The 21,816-nt window shown below is 45.0% G+C and overlaps 1 protein-coding gene across 3 annotated transcripts in view; it reads right to left on the bottom strand.

Moving 5' to 3' along the window:
• Positions 1-21,816, bottom strand: part of AKAP12 (A-kinase anchoring protein 12) — a 99,286-nt gene that overhangs the window by 20,358 nt on the left and 57,112 nt on the right. Inside the window, exon 1 of one of the 3 annotated variants that reach the window (XM_047734024.1) lies at positions 2,906-3,112. The exons of the other annotated variants lie outside the window; for them this stretch is intronic. Within the exon in view, the coding sequence (XP_047589980.1) occupies positions 2,906-2,930 (25 nt within the window). The 5' untranslated portion in view covers positions 2,931-3,112. Of the gene's footprint in view, positions 1-2,905; positions 3,113-21,816 lie in introns of those variants that run through there. 3 annotated transcript variants of the gene reach the window in all.

Here is a 21,816-nt window from a genome sequence, read left to right as displayed (position 1 = left end):
GGCTGGTGGGGGAGATAACACCTCCACCATCCTATGTGATCACTTACTTTCTTGTTTTGTTTTTTAATGTATTTATTTAAGTTATCTCCACACCCAGCGTGGGGCTCGAACTCAAGACCTGGAGATCAAGAGTCACACCCTGTACTGATAGAGCCAGCCGGTCCTCACGTTGTTTTGTTTTGTTTTGTTTTGTTTTGAGAGAGAGCAAGACAGAGAGAGTAAGCATAGCAGGGCATGCAGCAGAGGGAGAGGGAGAAGCAGGCTCCCTGCCCACCAGGAGCCCAATACGAGGCTCAAACCCAGGACCCTGAGATCACAACCCAAGCCAATGGCAGATGCTCAATTGACTGAGTCACCCAGACGCCTCCTACTGTCCAGTTTGTAAGCTAAGTATTGCTCCTGTGATGTGAGGTTAAGATGTCAAGGAAGACCCAGAGTGTGTGAGAATATGCCATCATTTCACAGTAAGTTTTGCTGCCCTCATTTCACTGGTCTGGGTAGGGGGGGTTGTGCGGGAGGGAGGAGTAATAGTCCTGTAAGTGACAGCATTTCCTTACTTTCAGAAAAGGAAACTCGCTCCTAAGTACAAAAATATCAGTCTGATCACTTCCTGTTCACTGTGAAATTTAAATGCTCCACACATAACGTAACACTGAAGAGGACTAGAATACTATATTTCACATTATTTATATGAGTAATCTGCTATTTAATTAGTAATTAATGCCATTTTAACTTTTAAAAAAAATTTTTAAAGATTTTATTTGTTTGACAGAGATCACAAGTAGGCGGTGGGGGGGTGGGACGCAGGGGAGCAAGCAGGCTCCCTGCTGAGCAGAGCCAGATGCAGGGCTCCATCCCAGAACCCTGAGATCATGACCTGAGCTGAAGGCAGAGGCTTAACCCACTAACCCACCCAAGCACCCCTACTTAATGCCATTTTTAAAAGCTTTTGTTGCTTTTCAAGATTCTGACCAACTAAAGACTAGTCACTGTAAATCTTTCTTATCAGGATAACTTACAGAGCGGGGGGAAAAGATGACAGCTCAAACTCCCTTGGTCCACAACAAAATGGTTATTTGCTGTACTGTTTTGGAGGTAGGAATTTATGTGCACTTTCTTATTACTAGGGAAAAGTATACCAAATTTTGTCCATCCTCCATACCAGCACTGTAACAGGAACTCAGAAAGCAACAGATCTACTTAACGTGAAGTTGCCTTAAAAATGACACCATCCAGGGGCGCCTGGGTGACTCAGTGGGTTAAGCCTCTGCCTTCAGCTCAGGTCATTATTTCAGGGTCCCAGGGATCAGCCCCCACACTGGGCTCTCTGCTCAGCAGGGAGCCTGCTTCCCCCCCGCCCCGCCTGTGTTCTCTGTCAAATAAATATATAAAATTTTTTTAAAATGACACCATCCTTCCAACTGTTTCCATTCATCCGTTGGGATGATTTGAACCAATTTTTGAAAGCCCTCCAAATACCCCAAGTTTCGTACCTCTTTAACTACTTTGAAAAAGAAACACCTATCTTGTAAGAAACTCAACACCTGACAAATCTATCAGGCAGTGAATATAATAAAGGTCATGCTATACACAAAAAGCACTCAGAAGAAAGTTATAATCATAGAAGGCCCATCCCTAGCCGTGGCACCCCCCACAAACCACACTACCAGGCAGCCTCTCTCACGGTTTGGCATGGCTGTTTCATTCAGAGAAAAAGAAATGATCTGGAAAAAATGAAACGTTTTGGTTTTAATCTATTTTATTTTGTACAGTCTATTAAATAATAGATTCTAGGTGTCTCGTAAACATTGTTGCTATACAAATGGTATATGGCTTATGGCATTAACTTGAGGAAGGAATTCTAAGGAAATCTCCAAGTAAACAAGCTAATCTATAGGAAGTGAGGGATATTTTTAGTTTTGCTAAACTTTCACATTCATTTAAAATTCCACAGAAGAACCAGGCTTCACAGAAGCCATTATATTGAGAAAAATGTGAAGTCTAGAAATCCTACACAGCATTTTTAAGAAAAGGTGTAGATTGGATGAGCAGTGATCTCAGACAATAGAAAAGAGCAGGTCTTAGAAATCTAAATTAGCCAATGGGCGTTTGTGCTGGAGTGGTAAAAAGGAGGGAAGAGAAAACAGGCAAGTTCCTAAGGAGTCAGGCTACACACAGCACACATGCATCAACCATCAAATATCAAGTTAGAAGAGCTGTGAGGGCTTTCCACAAATCTGATATATATAACTCATTTGCTAGACGTATGAATTAAATATTACAATTCATACTTACAGCCAGATTTCTAGAAAGCGTGTTTTAAAAACATGCATTTTTACTATTAGTGCTTCAATCCTGTTACCGGCTGGCCATCAACTTTACACTATGTATTTGCTAAAACCACCACTTAAGCCAGAGCTAACATTTTAGGCCCCTAAATCGCCAAGTGCACCTTCACTGAAAGTTTCCTATTAATGAGCAGGCCAAGCCAAATATCCTCATTTCGCAAAGACAGGAATTTACTTCTTTAGGACTACAACCAGGGATTAGGCTTTCACAACCTACCTTCAAATTCACCCCAATCTAACACCTCTCTCTTCAGTTGGCTGTTCTTCTGCCCCCCCCCCCACCAAGCGCCCCCAGTACATTCAAGGTCTCCCCTAAATGCAGTCGGGAAGATTCCTGCGTAGGCAAAAAGAAAACGCTGGGCGTGTTGAGTTCTCACGGAGCCAAAGAGAGAACGCTCTTCTGGCTGGAAAGTCAGCCGACACGGGAATGAATGCCCATCAGTGTGTCCCCGCCAAGGACCTCGAAGGTCTCTGCCCCCAAATGCGGGGTGGAGGGAAGAAAGCATTTACTCCACCTGCCACGGAGGCGGAACACAACCAGCCGGCCGCCGCCTTACCTGTGATGGTGAGGATTCCCAGCATATTTAACCGCGCACCTGCAGACGGCAAGAGCAGCCGGTGCTCGCCCTCCTGCGGGCGGTGGGCTGAAGCAGCACGGGGTCTCGCCAGCCCCGTGCAGGCGGGCTGAGATCGGAGAGACGTGCGCGCCGAGCCACCCTCGGAGGATGAGGGAGAATTTAAAGTGACTTCGGAGCCGCGGCAAAAAGGGACGGCGGATGCATTTCCACGTCTAATTATAGGAGGGCCCGCCCCCGCCTCGGAGCCCCGCCTCGGAGCCCCGCCCCCCGGAGCCCCGCCCCCGCGCGCCGGGACTTGGCCCGGGTCATGTGTTTCATTTTACAGGCGAGGAGCCCTCCCTGGAGCTGGTCTCCGTTAATGGTCAGTGAGGCTCCGCAGGGTCCCAGGGAGGGTTTCGGCGTTGCTGGGGTGAAGAACCCGAGTCAGCAACATTTTATCTGAGCCGTTACTTCATTCCTGGCGCCCTCACCCTTTAGCATGACTTGAAGCAAATAACGGCAGATATTACAGTCTACGACCATTTTTTTTTTTTTTTTTACGGCGTTTTGTAGCCTTGTTTGTGCAAAGGCTGACGAGGTGCAAAACACAGCGACAGTATTTTACATCTCCACCGCCCGTCGGACACACGGGCCCTGAGCTGAGGGATGGCAACTGGTCTCCTCCGTTGTCCCTTGAGAAGGGTGTTCCAAGGCCACCGTTGTGTCTCCCACGCTCAGTCAACCCAAGGCAACTTGTAAAAAGCCCAAAGACTGGGGAAGCAGGTTTGTTTGTTGTCGTCTTTATGGCACACGTTAACTAAATATTTAGATCAAACTAGGCCATATTCCGCAATACAGACACTGCCATATTCAAGCACACAGCATGGAGGTCAGAACCCACATCAAGCGCTCAGAACATCTCAGGCAGCCTCGAATCTCAAATGCTTTCTTCCCGAAACCTTAGAATGTTCCATATGAAGACACAGAGGAAGTGATACACCGGTCTTGCAATTTCGACATGCTTGTGTATGTCATTGTTCTGCAAGGGAAAGTGCACCGAGGCCCCCCGGCTTCCTTTCCTTTTCATCCTCGTCCTGTTTATCACTTCATGCCTTGCCTGCCTCACCCCATTACCACGGCCTCTTCCCCTAAGCAAACAAAAGAAAGGTTTTAGGACTGCTCTTCCCTTCAGACGGAGAAGCTCAGATTTTACTCATTACTGCTTAGGGGCCAGAGAGCCCTAGGATGGACCAGAGTGGGCGCAGTAAAGAGAAGGGTGGGGCAGAAGCATTAAAAAAAAAAAAAAAAAAAAGGCCAGCACCGGGATGCTGGCGGACACCTAGTTGCCTCTTCTGGCCACCAGGAGGCGCAACGCACCAGGGTTGGGCCCAACTGAGCCAAGTTAAGAAAGCAATGTTGCTAGGGATCAGACCGCGTTACAAAAATCCGCCTCAGCCTCTTTGTTGACCACCCGGCTTCCCTCTTTTATTCCAGAGGACACCCAGCCAGGCCATATGTGTCCCCAGGGAATGGAATGATGAGCTCCCTGTCCTGCCGCCTGTGATATGATACCCAGAGCAAGCCGCATCCTAACCTTTCATCTTCCCTAGAGGGCCCTTAATTGGGGTTCACAAATTGCCTCAATTACAGAGTCTGGTGTGTGTCAAATACTGCTGGTGGAATGGTCCCCTTCTGTAGTCCACGCACGCACACTAAGCGGTCCAGACGGCTCTGCAGTTCTGCCCTCCCCCAACACAGGCACCCAGCCCCGGGGCTGGGGAGTCCTGGCTGAACAGATCCTGGATGAATGAGCCTCTGGAGGTTGCACAGGTGATCCACATTAAATGACTGGTCTACAGCCTTCCCAAGCAAAAGCCCCAACAGTGTGTCCCCAGATACAGCCCACACCCCTCCCCTGAACTGTCCCAGGAACCCCCCCACCACCACCACCTCAGGGATCTGGGATCTCAGTTTCGCCTCATTTCTCGGCACCAGCTGCTGGGGACAGCACATGGCCATCATCCGGTGTGCCCTTTGAAATACACCTGTTCCACCTATAGGCACATATGTCGATTCTGACCTTGCTTAACAGTGCCTACCTGGTCCTTTCCTTCCCATAAGCCCAAGATCTAACGAATCACAGCCAACAGCTACTCCACTGGGCTGGACTGGAAGAAACGTCCCTAGTTACCAATTTAAGGCCCCAAATAATATCCACAAAGATAAACGTATTGCTGTGTGATTCTGTTACACCTTTTCTTTTTAGGACACTGGTAACAATACTGACACATCTCATCTGGGATTCCTAAAGTGGTTAAAACCACAAGGCAGAGCAAGAGAGCATCTGGTGGCAAGGTGCTGACTCTCTCAGCAGATTGAAGAGTAAGCAAGGACAGGGCGTGACACGGTGGCGGCCTCTGTGGGTCTGCATTTACAAAGCAAAGTCACTCAACCATGTGAAAGCAGTGGTGGCGCTCAGACCTAAGGGTCAATATACAGTGCAGGAAACTTTCTTTTGTCATTATGTTCTGATTACATCAAAACTATAGAGAAAGAAATCACCCAAAGCAAAAATTATGGGGAAAATGTTTACCGTATCTCAAATAGGTAGAGGACAGCGAAGGTGTTTTTCCCGAATCTTCATGGTTCACTGAACAGATATTTGCCACGTTCTTGCTCTGTGTTAATTACACTATACATCCGGGGATACACTCGGTTATTATCCTTTGGCCTTGGGGAGCTCATCCAGCGGTAGACATATCTGGAGGCCAATATGGGCACACTCCAGTGTAGCTCACTGTACATACCATGTGAGCTGGCTGCAGAAAGGGTGGGATGCGTGAAGGGGACACCGGGGGACAGTCCACGCAGGAGGAAAATGGGCAAAGAAGAAGAACATGACATTTAGCAAATTATGAGTGAGTTCTGTCTAGCTACAATCTTAGAGTACCTGGCGAGAGACCAGGGGAAGGGTGGGGAAGGACAGAGATGATAACTGAAATGAGAACGAGAAATACTGTATTTGAGGCTTATGAATTTGAATGACAGCTTCATGGCTTTGTAACACATATAACCCCATTAAAAAGCGGGCAAAGGATCTAAGTAGACATTTCTCTGAAGTACATACACAAATGGCCAAAGAGCACATGAAAAGATACTCTGCATCATCCACCATTAGGAAAATGCCTCTCCAAACCACAATGAGGTACCAATTCACACCCACTAGGATGGCTACCATCAAAAAGATGGGAGAGTAACAGGGACTCGAGAAATGAGAAGCTTCATCCATGGTTAGCAGAGATGTAAAATGGTGCAGCTGCTTTGGAAAACAGTCTGGCAATTCCTCAAAATGTTAAACACAGAGCTTCTGTATGACCCAGCAATTCTACCCCTAGAAATATAGCGAGAAGAAATGAAAACCTGCATCCATGCAAAAATTTGTACAGGAATGCTGATAACAGTATTCATTAATCATGGTAGCCCAAAACTAGAAGCAACCCTGATATCCATCAACTGATGCACAGAAAACAAAATTAGGGATACCTGCAAAGGAGAAGGCTATTCAGTAATAGAAAGGAATTAAATATGCAAGATTTTTAAAAAAATTTTATTTATTTGACAGACAGACATCACAAGTAGGCAGAGAGGCAGGCGGGGGGTGGGGGGGGAGCAGGATCCGCGCTGAGCAGAGAGCCCGATGCGGGGCTCGATCCCAGGACCCTGGGATCATGACCCGAGCCGAAGGCAGAGGCTTTAACCCACTGAACCACCCAGGCGCCCCTAAATATGCATATTCTAACATGGATGAATAATGAAAACATTGCTAAGCAAAAGAAACTCGTCACCCAAGAGCATACTGAACATACTGAAATATGTTTTTGTTTTTAGATTTTTAAAAAAAAATTATTTTTTTTTATAAACATATAATGAATTATTAGCCCTAAGGGTACAGGTCTGTGAATCGCCAGGTTTACACACTTCACAGCACTCACCATAGCACATACCATCCCCCATGTCCATAATCCCACCACCCTCTCCCTATCCCTAACCCCACCCCACCCCCCGGCACCCCTGTTTGTTTTGTGAGATTAAGAGTCTCTTATGGGGGGAAAAAATTAAAAAGAGTCTCTTATGGTTTGTCTCCCTCCCGATCCCATCTTGTGAAATATGTTTAAGATTTAAAAAAAATTTTTTTAAAAGATTTTATTTATTTATTTGAAAGAGAGAGATCACAAGTAGGCAGGGAGGCAGGCAGAGAGAGGGGAGGAAGGAGGCTCTCCGCAGAGCAGAGAGCCCGATGTGGGGCTCCATTCCAGGACCCTGGGATCATGACCTGAGCCGAAGGCAGAGGCTTTAACCCACTGAGCCACCCAGGCGCCCCTTAGATTTATTATTTTGAGAGAGAGAGAAAAGGAGTGGGAAGGGCACAGAGAGGAAGAGAGAATCTCAAGCAGACTCGGGGCTCGATCTCACGACCCTGAGATCTCGACTTGAGCTGAGACACGCTTAACTGACTGCACCACCCAGGCACCACTTGAAATATTTAATTCCGTTTAAATGAAATGTCCACAAAAAGCGGCTGCGTAGAACCAGAGAGGTGGGGAGAGCAGGACTGACTGCTAACGGGTTTCGGGGTTCTTTAGGAGAGATCAGAATGTCCCTAACTGCCTGCCTCCAAGTGGGATTGAGCATTAATTAATGCCACACGTGAGAACCGGAGCAATCCGGAGATGGCCACCAAACCCAGGCCTCCGAACCCCTTGTCACCGCCTTTCCAAAGCGGCATTCCCTTGCAGAAAAAGCAACCAAAAAACCCACAAGGTCTCTTCCTCTGGCAGGAAGAGGGCCGGTGAAATCTAAGCGAGCGTCTTCACCACCGTGACTCCTTTAGAAGGCTTCAAGGGACGCCTGCGCGGCTCAGTGGATGAGGGTCTGTCTGCCTTCGGCTCCAGACATGATCTCAGGGTCCTGGGATCGAGTCCTGGATGGAGCCCCACACTCACTGCTCAGCAGGGAGTCTGCTTCTTCCTTTCCCTCTGCCCTGCTCGTGCACACTTTCTCTCTCTCAAATCAAACCTTTAAAAATATATATATTTAAAAAAAAAAAAAGCTTCAAGATAAACTCAGGGTGAGCTCAAAGCTGCCGGAAGAGATGACACAGACATGGTCTCAATGACGCAAGCATCATGTGCAGGATGGGGGTTCTCCTGGGCTCCGCCCTCACGCCGCAGACCCTGACGAATACCAGCTAATCCATTTTTACGGTCCCATTGAACTGGACATGTTTATACAGACACGGTTACTCTGACTCAAAATCCTCAAGACAAATAATGTGAGTGGTTTCTCAAAGGGACTGTGGTGATACCACAGAGAGGCTAGAAGGGGATTTTAAAATGACTTCACAATACAGTTTAAAACAAGGCAAGGGGAAAATATTTAAAAACTCAATACAAATGATAAAAGTGACGTAATTTAAGAATTATTTCGCCTCTCATTGAGTCCATATTGGAACATTCCTTGATTTGGCGATTCTGTTTCTGCGAAATACACCCAACGAGAGGCAGAGATTTACGTGTGAGAACATTTGCTGCTTGGGGTGTACCATGTTTGAAGAGCCTAAGAAGTGTTCCACTAGTAGCAAGGGGGGATATTTGGCAAAAACACCATCTTTGAAGCAGTTAATGACAAGGAAAATGGCTACACTGATACAGAAGTCCACACCTTTGTTCAGGGTGAAAAGCATGATATAAACTATATATTGAATCTAACCCCAATTCTGCTTTTTCAAAATGCATATATGGTACATAAGGCTGAGGAAGAAGGCCCAGAAAGAAAAATAACAAAAGCCAAACATAGTGAAATTACAGGCAATCTCAGTCAGTATCTTCCTATTCTTTTTTTTAAAGTGGGCGCCACGCCACACAGGACTTGAACTCCCAACCCTGAGGCCAAGACCTGGGCTGAGATCAAGAGTTAGACGCTTTACCAACTGAGCCACCCACGTGTCCCAATATTTTCCTACATTTTACGAATCTTCCACAACATCGTTACTTCTGTGGTCAGAACAGCTGGCTTTGGGTTGGACGGGATGGCGTCCAGCACTACCAGACCTCGAACCCCAGAGCGATGCCTCTGATGTGCTATATAACTGCACAGTGCTCCAAAATATCATGATCTTAACTCTCCAAACACTGGAACACAGAAATTAGCAAAATGAAAGGAGACTAAAGTTTAAATGTAATCTTTTAAAAATTAGGAAATACGAAAAACTTCCAAATCTGGTGAGCTACATGAAAAAAAAAGAGGAATCAATTCTTTCTTAAGAGCCTTGTGTTCAAATCCTCCATTCATCTTAGGTCTGAACACTCCTGTCTTTGATGCTGTCAAAAGGATTCTAGGGGCGCCTGGGTGGCTCAGTGAGTTAAAGCCTCTGCCTTCAGCTCAGGTCATGATCCCAGGGTCCTGGGATCGAGCCCCGCATCAGGCTCTCTGTTCAGCAGGGAACCGACTTCCCCCCACCCCTCCTGCCTCTCTGCATACTTGTGATCTGTCAAATGAAAAATAAAAAAAAAATTAAAAAAAGGATTCTGAAGTCTGAAAAGCTAGCTTCTAGTCCTGACTCTGTTGGCTATATGGCACACGGCAAAATATTAGAATGCTGTCTCTGTACTTCAACTAATGGAGAATAAATATGACCCACAATAATGTTATGTTGAGGTGCAAATGAAGGTTAACGCTAGCACTACTGAGTATATTCTAGAAGGAGAGTAAATGTTAGCTATTAGCTTGTTTAAAACCATGCCCTTTTCTTTTCTTTTCTTTTTTTTAAGATTTTATTTATTTATTTGACAGAGATCACAAGCAGGCAGAGAGAGAGGCAGGCGGAGGTCTGCGGGGAAGCAGGCTCCCCACTGAGCTGAGAGCATGATGTAGGGCTCGATCCCAGGACCCTGGGTTCATGACCTGAGCTGAAGACAGAGGCTTCAACCCACTAAGCCACCCAGGCACACCCTCAATGGGAGGAAAGCTGGTTTCATGATGGGGAGGCTATGTGAGCATGATGCAGATAGAAGGTATACAGTACATACACCGATAGATACAGTACATCTGTGCTATCTGAATATTATGGGGGGGAGATGCTATGAAAATATCTAAAAAGATTCCTTCCGGGAGCGATAATGAAAAAAAGGCCGAGAATTGCTGCTTGCAGTATCGATAAGTCTCATTTTGAAGAATCCTCTGGAAACTATTTCTGGGAAGACAAAAATGCCCCTTTATTATTAAAAATGCCTCTTTTCCTCTCACTTTGCCAGAAAAGAAAGAGAGGATCTTAATTTGCCTGAATTCTTAATGAAAAGGAGTCACGGAGGTGGGGTGGGGTGGGGGAAGCAGCGGAAGGTTGAGTCGAACAACGGTGGCGATGGGCCCAGCACCCACTCGCATTCCACATCTGTCCCCCCGATTCATGGTGTGACCCCCACGCAAGCCACATACACAACTTCCAGTGTTAGAGCAGCCACACCAAAATGAGTTAAAAAAAAAATTGAGGTCAATTTTATTACGCTTTATTTAGCCCAATATTAACATAATGTTAGAACAACATGTACTCAGTATAAAAAATGATTAATGAAAACATTTTACAAACTTTCTGTTGCAGTAAGTCTTTCAAACCCAGGATGTACTTTATTCACAAAGCATATCTCAAGTAGGATTAGAAGAATTTCAAGGGCTAAATAGCGACCTGCGGCCAGAGAACAGCTCTGAAACCTCAAACCTAACTGAATGTTCCCGCTCTCTTTTTCTTTTAGAAAGCAGGCTCCATGCTAAACATTGGATTTGAACCCACGACCCTGAGATCATGACTCACAAGCTCTACCTCTGAGCCAGCCAGGCACCTGGAACGTTCCCCTCTTTCGGCCATTTTGTCAGCAACAATCCTATCCCTGTTTTATTTCCTAGCCTTCTAGATAAAATTACCAAGATACCCAGTCACAGAAATGCCCTCCCTACCTCAGCTCCCAGTTTAGAGCTGGCCCTTCCGCTCACCTAGAATTCTCCAGCGTAAGCCCAAATCCTACAGTAAGACCATTCCACCTCCCCATTATTGTGCTCCCACACAGGAATTCTCCGTTGGCGTAGCACTTAAATAAACCAAACTTGGTTGGACAAATGGATGAGTTCCTTGGTGGCCTCTACATGGCAAGGAATTAAAATTCCCACTGATAGATTGAATTGGTACACTTGTCTTTTCCACTGTCTCTTAATTTGTTAATATATTTAATATGTTTAAATCTATTATTTTTCCACCAACTTTTACAGTAATCACATACAACAATAAAATGCTTTAAATGATTTTTTACTTAAAAGGTCATCCTATGGGTATATTTAGATCGGCTTAAAAAATAATTATAAAGCAAAAGTTGACACTTGCAGAATACATTTAAGCGACAAGAATTCCTATTTTCTTATAAAGATGACTTTTTGTTTACAAATCTAGAGTGTCATAGTTAAAAGCATATAATTTTTTTAAAGTCAGTGTAAAATTTATTGTCTAGATAGAGAGTAAATTCTGGATGACAGCGTATTTTATCTTTTACTCCCTCCAGAAAACATACTCATGGATCATCGAGAGGAAATGCATAAACTCCAAGGTCAGAGAAAAACAGAAAAAGGTTAAGAAATTCGCAGTGGCAACCAGTTTGAGCACCTCAATACACCAGCATCCTAGACCAGCAGTAGAAAAAGTAATTAACTCCACTTATGCTACAGAAATCTCCAGAAGCCTCACTGGACCTAACGCAAATAGATTCAGGTGAAAAGACCCAAGACACGGATTAGTGGATGAACTGAATATGAAATATACAAACAATGGATGGTCACCCAGCCTTAAAATGGACAGAAATCCGGTCCCATTATTACAGCTCAGGCAAACCCTCAATATGTGATGCAGACAGTGATGCAAGCCATTCACACAAGGGCAGGTCCCTCCTATGTGACGTACCACAATTTTTAAAATTTTATTTAAAAAGAAAAACAAAAACACCCTAGGTTTCCTTCTCCTACTGTAGAGCCAGACCCTCTTCACTCACTGGTCCCAGAGGTGACAAGAGTGAAGCTCAGTCTCCAGGCCAGGAGTGGGAGGTGGGGGGGCAGAGACTCGCAGGCAGACCACAGCACCCCATCGTGAAAGACAAGAGGCATTCAGCCACCTCACTCCCACACTCCCTCTCTCACTAGGCTCCAGAAAGGAGCCTGTACACTTGCGGGAATGTGACCAGCCCAAGAAAAGACACATGAAGATCAACCAGATCACCCTCCAAGGATGGCCACGTTGCCCCAGTAACACAATCCCAAACAACTCTTATTTTTTTATTATTATTTATTTACTTTAGAGAGTGGGAAAGGAGAGCGAGCACACACGAGCAGGGGCGTGGAGCAGAGGGAAAGGGAAACAGACTTTAAAAAAAAAAAAAAAGATCTTATTGGGGCGCCTGGGTGGCTCAGTGGGTTAAGCCTCTGCCTTTGGCTCAGGTCATGATCTCAGGGTCCTGGGATCGAGCCCCGCATCGGGCTCTCTCGCTCAGCGGGGAGCCTGCTTCTCCCCTCTCTGCCTGCCTCTCTGCCTACTTGTGATCTCTGTCAAATAAATAAATAAAATCTTAAAAAAAAAAAGATTTTATTTATTTATTTGAGAGAGCATGGGAGTGGGGAGGGTCAGAGGGAGAAGCAGACTCCCCGCTGAGCAGGGAGCCCGATGCAGACACGATCCCAGGCCTCCAGGATCATGACCTGAGCTGAAGGCCATCACCCAACCAACTGAGCCACCCAGACACCCGGAAACAGAGACTCTTAAGCTGCCTCTATGCCTGGCATGGAATCTGATGCGGGGTTTGATCTCATGACCCTGAGATCATGACCTGAGCCAAAATCCAGAGTCAGACAGTAAACTGACTAAACCACCTAGGCGTGCCCCCCACCCACTGATTTTTAAATACGACAAACCAGCCCCCAAATCAGATATGTAACGAACACACCTATTATGAAAGACAAAAAAGCAATCTGGAAGAGACAGAGGCAATGCAGAGAAATCAACCTTCAAAGCAACCCAAAGAAAGATAATGCAGGGACGCCTGGGTGGCTCAGTTGGTTAAGCAGCTGCCTTCGGCTCAGGTCATGATCCCAGAGTCCTGGGATCGAGTCCCACATCGGGCTCCATGCTCGGCAGGGAGCCTGCTTCTCCCTCTGCCTCTGCCTGCCACTCTGTATGCCTGTGCTCGCTCTCTCTTCCTCTCTCTCTCTGACAAATAAATAAAATCTTAAAAAAAAAAAAAAGGAAAGAAAGATAATGCAGCCAGGAAAAAAAAACCAAAAACAAAACAGGGTACTTCAAAAATGAATTTTAGGAAAAAAAATCAGTTCTTAGAAATAAAATAACAAAATGAAAACTAGTCTTCAGGATATTTTCTCAGGAAATAGAGCCAAATACAAAAAGCAAAGAGATAAATGACAGAAGGGGGGAAAAAAGATTTAATGAGGGCCATTGTAGAAGGTCTTAAATCTGAATAATAGTAATTCCAAAAAGAGAACAAAGAAAAAGATGGGAATGGATGAAATAATTTCCCCGGCGTGTGATAAATGGATTCACAAGGGGACCCATCGCTGTAAGATTTTCAGAAGACTTTTAGGACAGAAAGGACACTGTAAGCGACCCGAGGGATTAAGAAGCAGGTCAGCATCAGACTCCGACGGTGATACACGTATGAAGACAACATAGAGAATCCTAATGCGCTTGAGGAATGAATGGAAGGAAAAATTAACCCAACTGGGGGTGCTGAAGGCCAAAATCTGACACACAGTTAGAAAATGTTGCTCTTTTGTAAAAAGTTCATTCACGGAGCTTAGACAATGAGGCCACCGAGCCCTCAGCTCTGCAGGAAGCTATTAATGTGGAAACCAAAGCAGCCTCCATTATTTGGGACAAGCAATGATTTGCAAAGTGGAGATTATCTTACTCTGATCTTTAGCTCCTGGGTCTCACCGTGTAGGCTGTGTGCCGGGGCTCCCAATGAGTGAACACCAAGAGAGCGACTATAATTCCACCATTAGAAATACGTATCAAAGGATACTGACATGTCCTTCACGCTACTTGGCTTTGGCTCATTAAGCAACATCCCTGATAAGACGACTCCTTCCTATGCTTCTCCATCAATGCACTTATCTCCTCTCTAAGCCATTCTTTCTGCACAGAATACTTGGCGGGAAGCCAACTACTTTCTCACGTGCTGAAGAGGTGGGAAAATTAAGCAAGTCTGAAAAGGCGGGAATATTGAAACCGAAACCCCGTTATGCTTGGCAAGCGTCCATCAAGCACATTCATACTCGAAAGATGTAATAAGCCCCTGGCATTTCTCTTCAAATGGAGACGGCTTATTTTCTCTGGCAGTGTTTTGCCTGGGGAAGAAAAGATGAAAGCAAAAGACAGGATAAATGTTTTCAAATACTTAGAGGGCCACCATGTGGCAAAGGGAGGTGAGTTTGTTCTAGACAGTTCCAGAAGGCAGCACAGCTTGTGGGGGAGGGGGGAGGGCATGTCTTCCCTGAAGTGAAGTAGTTACTGGCTTCCAGTCATGGAGAAACTCCCTATATCCGTGTTTGAGAGAAGAGCCTCCTGCCAGGGGGCCGGAGCCTGGTCTGGACCACCTCTAAGTCCCCCTCCGCGAAGGCCACTAAACTGGACTTTGCGGTTCTGTCGATCATGCGGACAGGACAGGTGTGGGGGGCTCAACTGGGCCCTCTCGCGATTCAGATGCTGAAGGCCCTAACTGCCGGCACATCAGAATGTGCTTGTTTGTGCTCAGAGAGGGGATTAAGTCAAAGAGACCATTATGGTGCGTCAAATCCAACCTGACAGGTATCTTTTTTTTCTTCTTTCTTTTTTAAGATTTTATGTATTTAACAGAGAGAGCAGAAGAGAGGGCACAAGCAGGGGGAGCGGCAGGCAGAGGGAGGAGCAGACTCCCCACTGAGCAGGGAGCCTGACGCAGGGCTGGATTTCAGGACCCTGGGAAGTGAAAGCAGATGCCCAACCACCTGAGCCAACCAGGTGCCACTTTTTTTTTTTTTTTAATAAATAACAGGTATCCTTATAAAAGGAGACTGAGACACAGAGGCCAGTGATACGCATGTATAGGGGAATGACTGGACACCGCCAGCAGGTGGCCATCCGCAAGCCAAGGCGAGGCCTCAGAGAACATACACCTGCTGACACCTTGAACTTGGACTCTGCAGCCTCCAGAATTGGGAGAAAGTAAATTTCTGTTGTATAAGCCACCTGCTCTGTGATATGTTATTGTGGCAGCTCTAGCGAACTACAGAGCAGGATAACTGCCCTGGGCTTGTCAGTCTAAGCACGGCATGCTCAGACATGGGAAAGTAACCAGTCCCTTCATTTAATTACATCTTCCTGTAACTAGTCACACTGTCCCGACATGTTAACTACAAAAGCAGTTTGTAAAAATTCAAAGTGTAGAAAAGCTACATTTAAAAAATAATAAAGAACAAAACCAATAATCAGCTAAGATACTCTGAAACTAATGATTTGGGGGGAAATATACCCAGAGACTGCATCCTCCGTAAGTTACCTAAGCGTCATTATTTATGTAACATGGGGACATTTAACATACCATTGCTAGAACCATTCAGGGTTCGCTACATTAGGAGAAATTAGATGTTTTAAAGAAATCTTTTTTTTTTGATTAATTTTTTATTTTTTCAGCATAACAGTATTCATTATTTTTGCACCACACCCAGTGCTCCATGCAATCCGAGCCCTCTACAATACCCAACACCTGGTGCCCCCAACCTCCCACCCCCCTAAAAAAATCTTTTTTGAGTTTATTTATAATATCACCCAGCCTGGGGCTTGAACTCACGACCCTGAAATCAAGAGTCACATGCTCCTGCAACGGAGCCAGCCAGGTGAACCTAAACTGGGACTGTCTTAAGAATGAGTCAGTCGGAGAAAAGATCTAAAGGACTGTCAACTAAATTAATAGCTAAAGAATTTAATGTTTCCATTAGGGCTTAGTCACAATTAAAGAACCGGTAACCTCAGACCATTACAGTCCCTCCAAGGGAAAGGGTCGGAAGCTTGGTATGTAACGGAGACCAGCCTATAGACCATCTCACCTACGTGCCTCCTCACATGGGCCAGAACTCACCCTGCTCAGTGGACTGGAGTAGCCTCAAACTATAGCTATTTTTGGCCGAGCCTTCAAAGTAACTTAAGGTTGAATGACAGTATTCAGGGCAGACAGATATGGCATTTACCAGTATCTGTCAAAAAATAGGGCCATAACCAATCCTATGACATAATTTCCATTTCCCATACAGGGTGAGAGATAGGTTACCATATAGCCACATTTATGAAACTACATAGCTTTCTTTCATACTTGAATGATTATTTATTCAGACATTCCTGAACACATTTTCCCCTCTTGAGCTTTTTTCATTAAATTAAAAACTTCATATATACAAGAAGACCTTTTTAAAAATATTTTTTTATTTTCATTTTTAAGTAATCTCTATACCCAGTGTGGGACTCGAACTTCTCGAACTTACAATGCTGAGATCAAGAGTGGCTTGCTCCACCCACCAAGCCAACCTGGGGCCCCAAATCTGGAAGAGGACTTCTGACATCAGACTAAAAAGAAAAAGTGTCTTTACAAAAAGGCATAATGAAATTACCAAGTAGGTTCCCACCTGCCCAAGGTCACTGGGGTGTCTTCAACGGCTAACCCCATCATTTGGTTTTCCTATTACCAGCAATACTGATGTTACTCAGTCCTAGAATTTCAGAGATGACTGAGGATGCTCATTTTACATATGGAAACTGATGGTCAGTGAGATTAAGGGATAGATTCAATTCAAGGGCACACGAAGAAATGGTGACTAGAGCAGCCCCACCCGTGGTTTTGTCCCCTAGAATCAACTGAGCAGAAAAAGGACGACCAGAAATCCTTCTCTCCTCATTTACCATTTACCAAGTTAGAAGGAAAAGAAAGGTTCACCGGACTGCCAGACTTGAATATAGTTCAAGGGAGAAATTCCTCTCGGTATAGGTTAGCTGTTAATTACTTTAAAAAAAAATCTGTTTCTTTAAAGAGGAAAGAGTAGTTATTTGTTCCCAGAAATTTGTCAATGACATAGTCATTTCAGAGAGGAACGCTACAAACATTCCCGCACAGCAGAGCAATGAATAAAAACCGGTTCCCAGAAACTGCGAAGTACACACTCCTGCTGATGTTCAAGGCTTGTTTTATAAGCGTTCCCCCTAGTTTTCAGAACATTACAAAAACAGGATACAGCTTGAGAAAATGTCACGCAGTAACACTGTATTGGAAATACCAAAGTGGGGGTAGGGGGGAGCACTCTGTCGTTTGAGCGCGCCCACTGGAAAGCATCCCCGAGCAGGTCAGGGTCTGACCTCACCTTTTCAGGCAACACCTGGATGAGCGACGGTCAGCACCTTCGAGAGCCCAGCATGGTGCGCGGAGAAGGACCCAGCTTCACGGGTGCTAGAACGTTGTGGTATTTAACTATGTGAAAATGAGACAATGGTGCGAAGCTAACAGACGCTCCTCTCCCATGAGCGGAAAAGTCATATTGCTAACTCTAACCATTCATTCATTCAAGAACTTGCTTCCTACATTTTAGCAGAGGTGGAGGTAAGAGACATTAGCCACGCCCCACGCTGACAAATGGTGTGGGAAAAAGAGAGGAGGAATGGAGGGTAGTGACCTGGGCAACAGGCATCTGTCTTCATGAGAATACAAACAAAGTACCAATTATGTCACCAACTGAAAGAGAAAAGCATTTGAGTGTGTATGTCTTCACTGTTCAGAGAGCAGCCTCTCACAGAAGAACATGTATGGGGCAGGGGATCCACCTTCTAACAGAGGCCTGGAAAGGATCTTAGGTATTCACTATCCAGATAAAGATATAGATGATCAAAACTACTAGCAACTCCAGAATGGATTTTCTGTAAGGTAATAAGATCTGCAGGGAGGGGTGTGTTGGCGGTAAATAACCTTCTGGCCTTACCTTTTGGCCTTTCCATGTCCCAAAGGCACTAAACACCAGAATCTGGTAGGTTTCAAACAGCAAATTTAATAAAAGCTGAGACAGTGACATTAAGCACCATGAGGAAGATGAAATTCTCTGTAATAATGCAAACTGAGCTTCTAGATAGCTGAGCACGCCATACTCCATTTTTTTGTTTCTGTATCTGGGGGACAAAAGCCAGATGCAGAAAAACTGGAATCCTACAGAATGTAAGAAACACGCTCTCTCAAAGACTTCTGTTTAAAGTGACAACATTTGGGGGTTTCCCTGTTTGTAAATTTTTCTCGGGATCTGAGAGGGTTGTTTTTTTTTTTTTTTTCCAGGATTACCTATCCTTTTTGCAGTAGTGACCCTCCTCACTGTTTTTTAAAAGATTTTACTGGCACCTGGGTGGCTCAGTGGGTTAAAGCCTCTGCCTTCAGCTTAGGTCATGATCCCAGGGTCCCGGGATGGAGCCCCGCATCGAGCTCTCCGCTCAGCAGGAGCCTGCTTCCTCCTCTCTCTCTCTGCCTGTATCTCTGCCTACTTGTGATCTGTCAAAAAAATAAGTAAAGGGCACCTGGGTGGCTCAGTGGGTTAAAGCCTCTGCCTTCGGCTCAGGTCATGATCCCAGGGTCCTGGGATCGAGCCCCGCATCGGGCTCTCTGCTCAGTGGGGAGCCTGCTTTCTCCTCTCTCTCTCTGCCTGCCTGCCTCTCTGCCTACTTGTAATCTCTGTCAAATAAATAAATAAAATCTTTAAAAAATAAATAAATAAAATCTTTTTTAAAAATTTTATTTATTTATTTTTTTGAAAGAGAGAGAAAGAGAGAGTGGGAAAGGGGACAAAGGGAGAGGGAGAGAGAGAATGTCAAGCAGACTTCCTGCTGAGCAGGGAGTCCCTTGCAAGGCTCAGTCTCAGGACACTGAGAACATGACCTGAGCCAAAATCAGAAGTCGGATGTTCAATGGACAGAGCCACCCAGGCACCCAGCTCCTCACCATTCTGATCAGCGTAACAAAGCCTGTCGCCCTAGTTAGCTGGCTGCTACTTTCAACGCAGCTGGCTCCAGAGTGGCAAACACCAAGGGCAGAGCACCCCGAACGCTCCACTACTGCTGGGGTACATGTCCTCACTCTGGGCAGGCAAAGAGTAGAAAGCACATGTGAACAAAAGTTTGTTATTATTTTTTCTGTGTGTGTGAACAAAAATTTAAAAACCAAGGCAATCACTATCGTTTATTCACACAAACAAATGTGACCTATGGAAACAGAGAAATCACCTACTTTATAATATTTGCTGTGTCTACTCTGCAGAAAGGCAAATCTCAAAAAGGAAACAAGTAACACACTTGTAAATGATAAATTCAAATTGTTAAGATTGGAGACAATCACTTGTGTAGTTGCACATGGCAATGAGTTGAACAGGTACTTTAATAAAAAGAATATGTATTATCCAGGAGTGGCTGGTTGGCTCAGTGGGTTAAGCATCTGCCTTCAGCTCAGGTCACAATCTCAGGGTCTGGGATTGAGCCCCATGTGGGCTCTCTGCTCAGTGAGGAACCTGCTTCCCCCATCCATTCCCCCTGCTTGTGCCCAAGCACCTGCACTCTCTCTCTCTGTCAAATAAATCAAATTTTTTAAATACATGTATTATCCAAATAAAGAAGGTCTTCAATTTTTTGGTTTTATAATATTGAATTTTCCCATCTGGTCGGGAAAAAAATAATGTGTGCAACAGATACTAAAATTATTATTTTTTTTTTCATCTGGAAGTTTTAATTTGCAAAAGTTTCAAATATAAAATTTGACCTGGACCCACATGTAATGTTTTAAAAATCATTCCTGTTGAGGCATTTAACTCCTAGAAAATCCATAGGCCACAGACTATAATAAAATGACAGTTTGGGATGGAGAGGGCTTTTTAAAAATTTTTCCACAAAAGCAGATTTTCCACAAAACTAATGGCACTTGTGTGACCACTGTGAATGCTGGAAATAGCATAACATGAAAGAACTTTCTAGCTCTTTCTGCTGTTCAACAGAAGAGTTTTTTGTTGCTGTTGTTGTCCCCACCCCCCGAAAGTTTTTTTTTTTTTAAGATTTTATTTATTTATTTGACAGACAGAGATCACAAGTAGCAGAGAGGCAGGCAGAGAGAGAGGAGGAAGCAGGCTCCCTGCTGAACAGAGAGCCCGATGTGGGGCTCGATCCCAGGACCCTGAGATCATGACCCGAACCAAAGGCAGAGGCTTAACCCACTGAGCCACCCAGGCGCCCCCCAGAAGCAGTTTTAATAAATGGAAACCACCTTAAAAAATTCAGGAGGACAAAATCTCCAAGGCTAAAATAATTTATTGTGAATTCTTGTCATGTAATTTTTTCTTTTCTTTTCTTTTTTTTTTAAAGATTTTATTTGTCAGAGAGAGCAAGAGAGACAGTACAAGTAGGGGGAGAGGTAGGAGAGGGAGAAGCAGGCTCCCCCCTGAGCAAGGAGCCTGATGCGGGACTCGATCCCAGTACTCTGGGATAATGACCTGAGCTGGAGGCAGACACTTAACCGACTGAGCCACCCGGCATCCCATTTGTTTCCCCAATAATTATTGGTTCTCAACCCTGACTGCGTACTTTCTATAAGATGGCCCATGGAATTCTACAATCTTCAAGTCCTCTCCCAAACCCCTCTATACGTACCTAAGCCTGAGGCACAAAGATATTTATATAGCAAGCAGTTCCTTTCTTCTGTCATTTGAGGAACATTTATAAGGAAACAGGATTCCATTTTCCTTATAGGAAGAGGATGGGTTCTGAATTGCCAGTATGTCTGGCTTCAGCAAGAAAGCCAACAAGTCAAGGTCAGACAGTATTTTCATGTCTGGCTTTGTCTAAATATAGTCGGCTGCTTTAAATTAAAAACCCACTGGCAGGAACGCCCCTCGTTCATCGTTTTCTCCCATGGACTGATCCGCCTAGGGCAGGACCCAATCCCACTGCTGGTCAATCTTCCTAGGGAAGGAGGTGGGTCAGTCTACCCGTACTGATATGGACAGCAGGAGAAACCAACGTGTTACCTACTAAATTACGCCATCACTGACTTCCCAGTAAGCTTCTGTGTAAAAAGGATTTCTGGAAATAACGATAAAATCTAGCCATAGGCGATCACTGTAGTCAAAAGGAAAGCATGAAAAGGGGTGCTGGGGTGGCTCTGTCGGTTGGGCGCCCGACTCTTGGTTTCGGCTCAGGTCGTGATCTCAGGGTCCTGAGATCGAGCCCTGCATCAGGCTCCACACTCAGCGGGAGTCAGCTTGGATAGTCTCTCCCTCCACCCCTTTCCCGGTTCGCCCGCTCTCTCAAATACATACATAAATCTTTAAAAAAAAAAAAAAAAGGCAGGAAAAAGTACTAATGTTTACAATGCCAGGCAGTCAAAATGAAGACAGCAGAGAAAACAAGTGCACCAAGCTTATTATAGACACTAATAAGCCAATGGATTAACAGTTCTGCCTTAAACAGTAAAAGCTCATTCGAAAGGCAGGGCTCTGGGTTGATGGCCCCTGCAGGCCTAGGACACCCACCCATCTTTTCCTAGGTGACAAGGTCTTTTCAGGATTTTTCAAAGGACAAGGTGTTATTAATGACCACTTTTCTTACAAGAGGTCTTTGCTATTTGTTCAGAACCCTGAGGTCACGAGCAGAAGCCTGGGTCAGCTCGGGGAGACCAGGGAATGTTCCTCTGCTAAGGCCTGACCTTGACCCTTCTCCGCCCCCCCCCCCCCGCTTCTGGATCACATATGTCGGCATTACAGAGGAA

This window comes from Lutra lutra, chromosome 6 (genome assembly GCF_902655055.1).
Source record: "Lutra lutra chromosome 6, mLutLut1.2, whole genome shotgun sequence".
In the NCBI taxonomy this organism is placed as follows: domain Eukaryota; kingdom Metazoa; phylum Chordata; class Mammalia; order Carnivora; family Mustelidae; genus Lutra; species Lutra lutra.
Note: the sequence above shows the minus strand (reverse complement) of the source record. Positions and strands in the feature narration are given on the sequence as shown.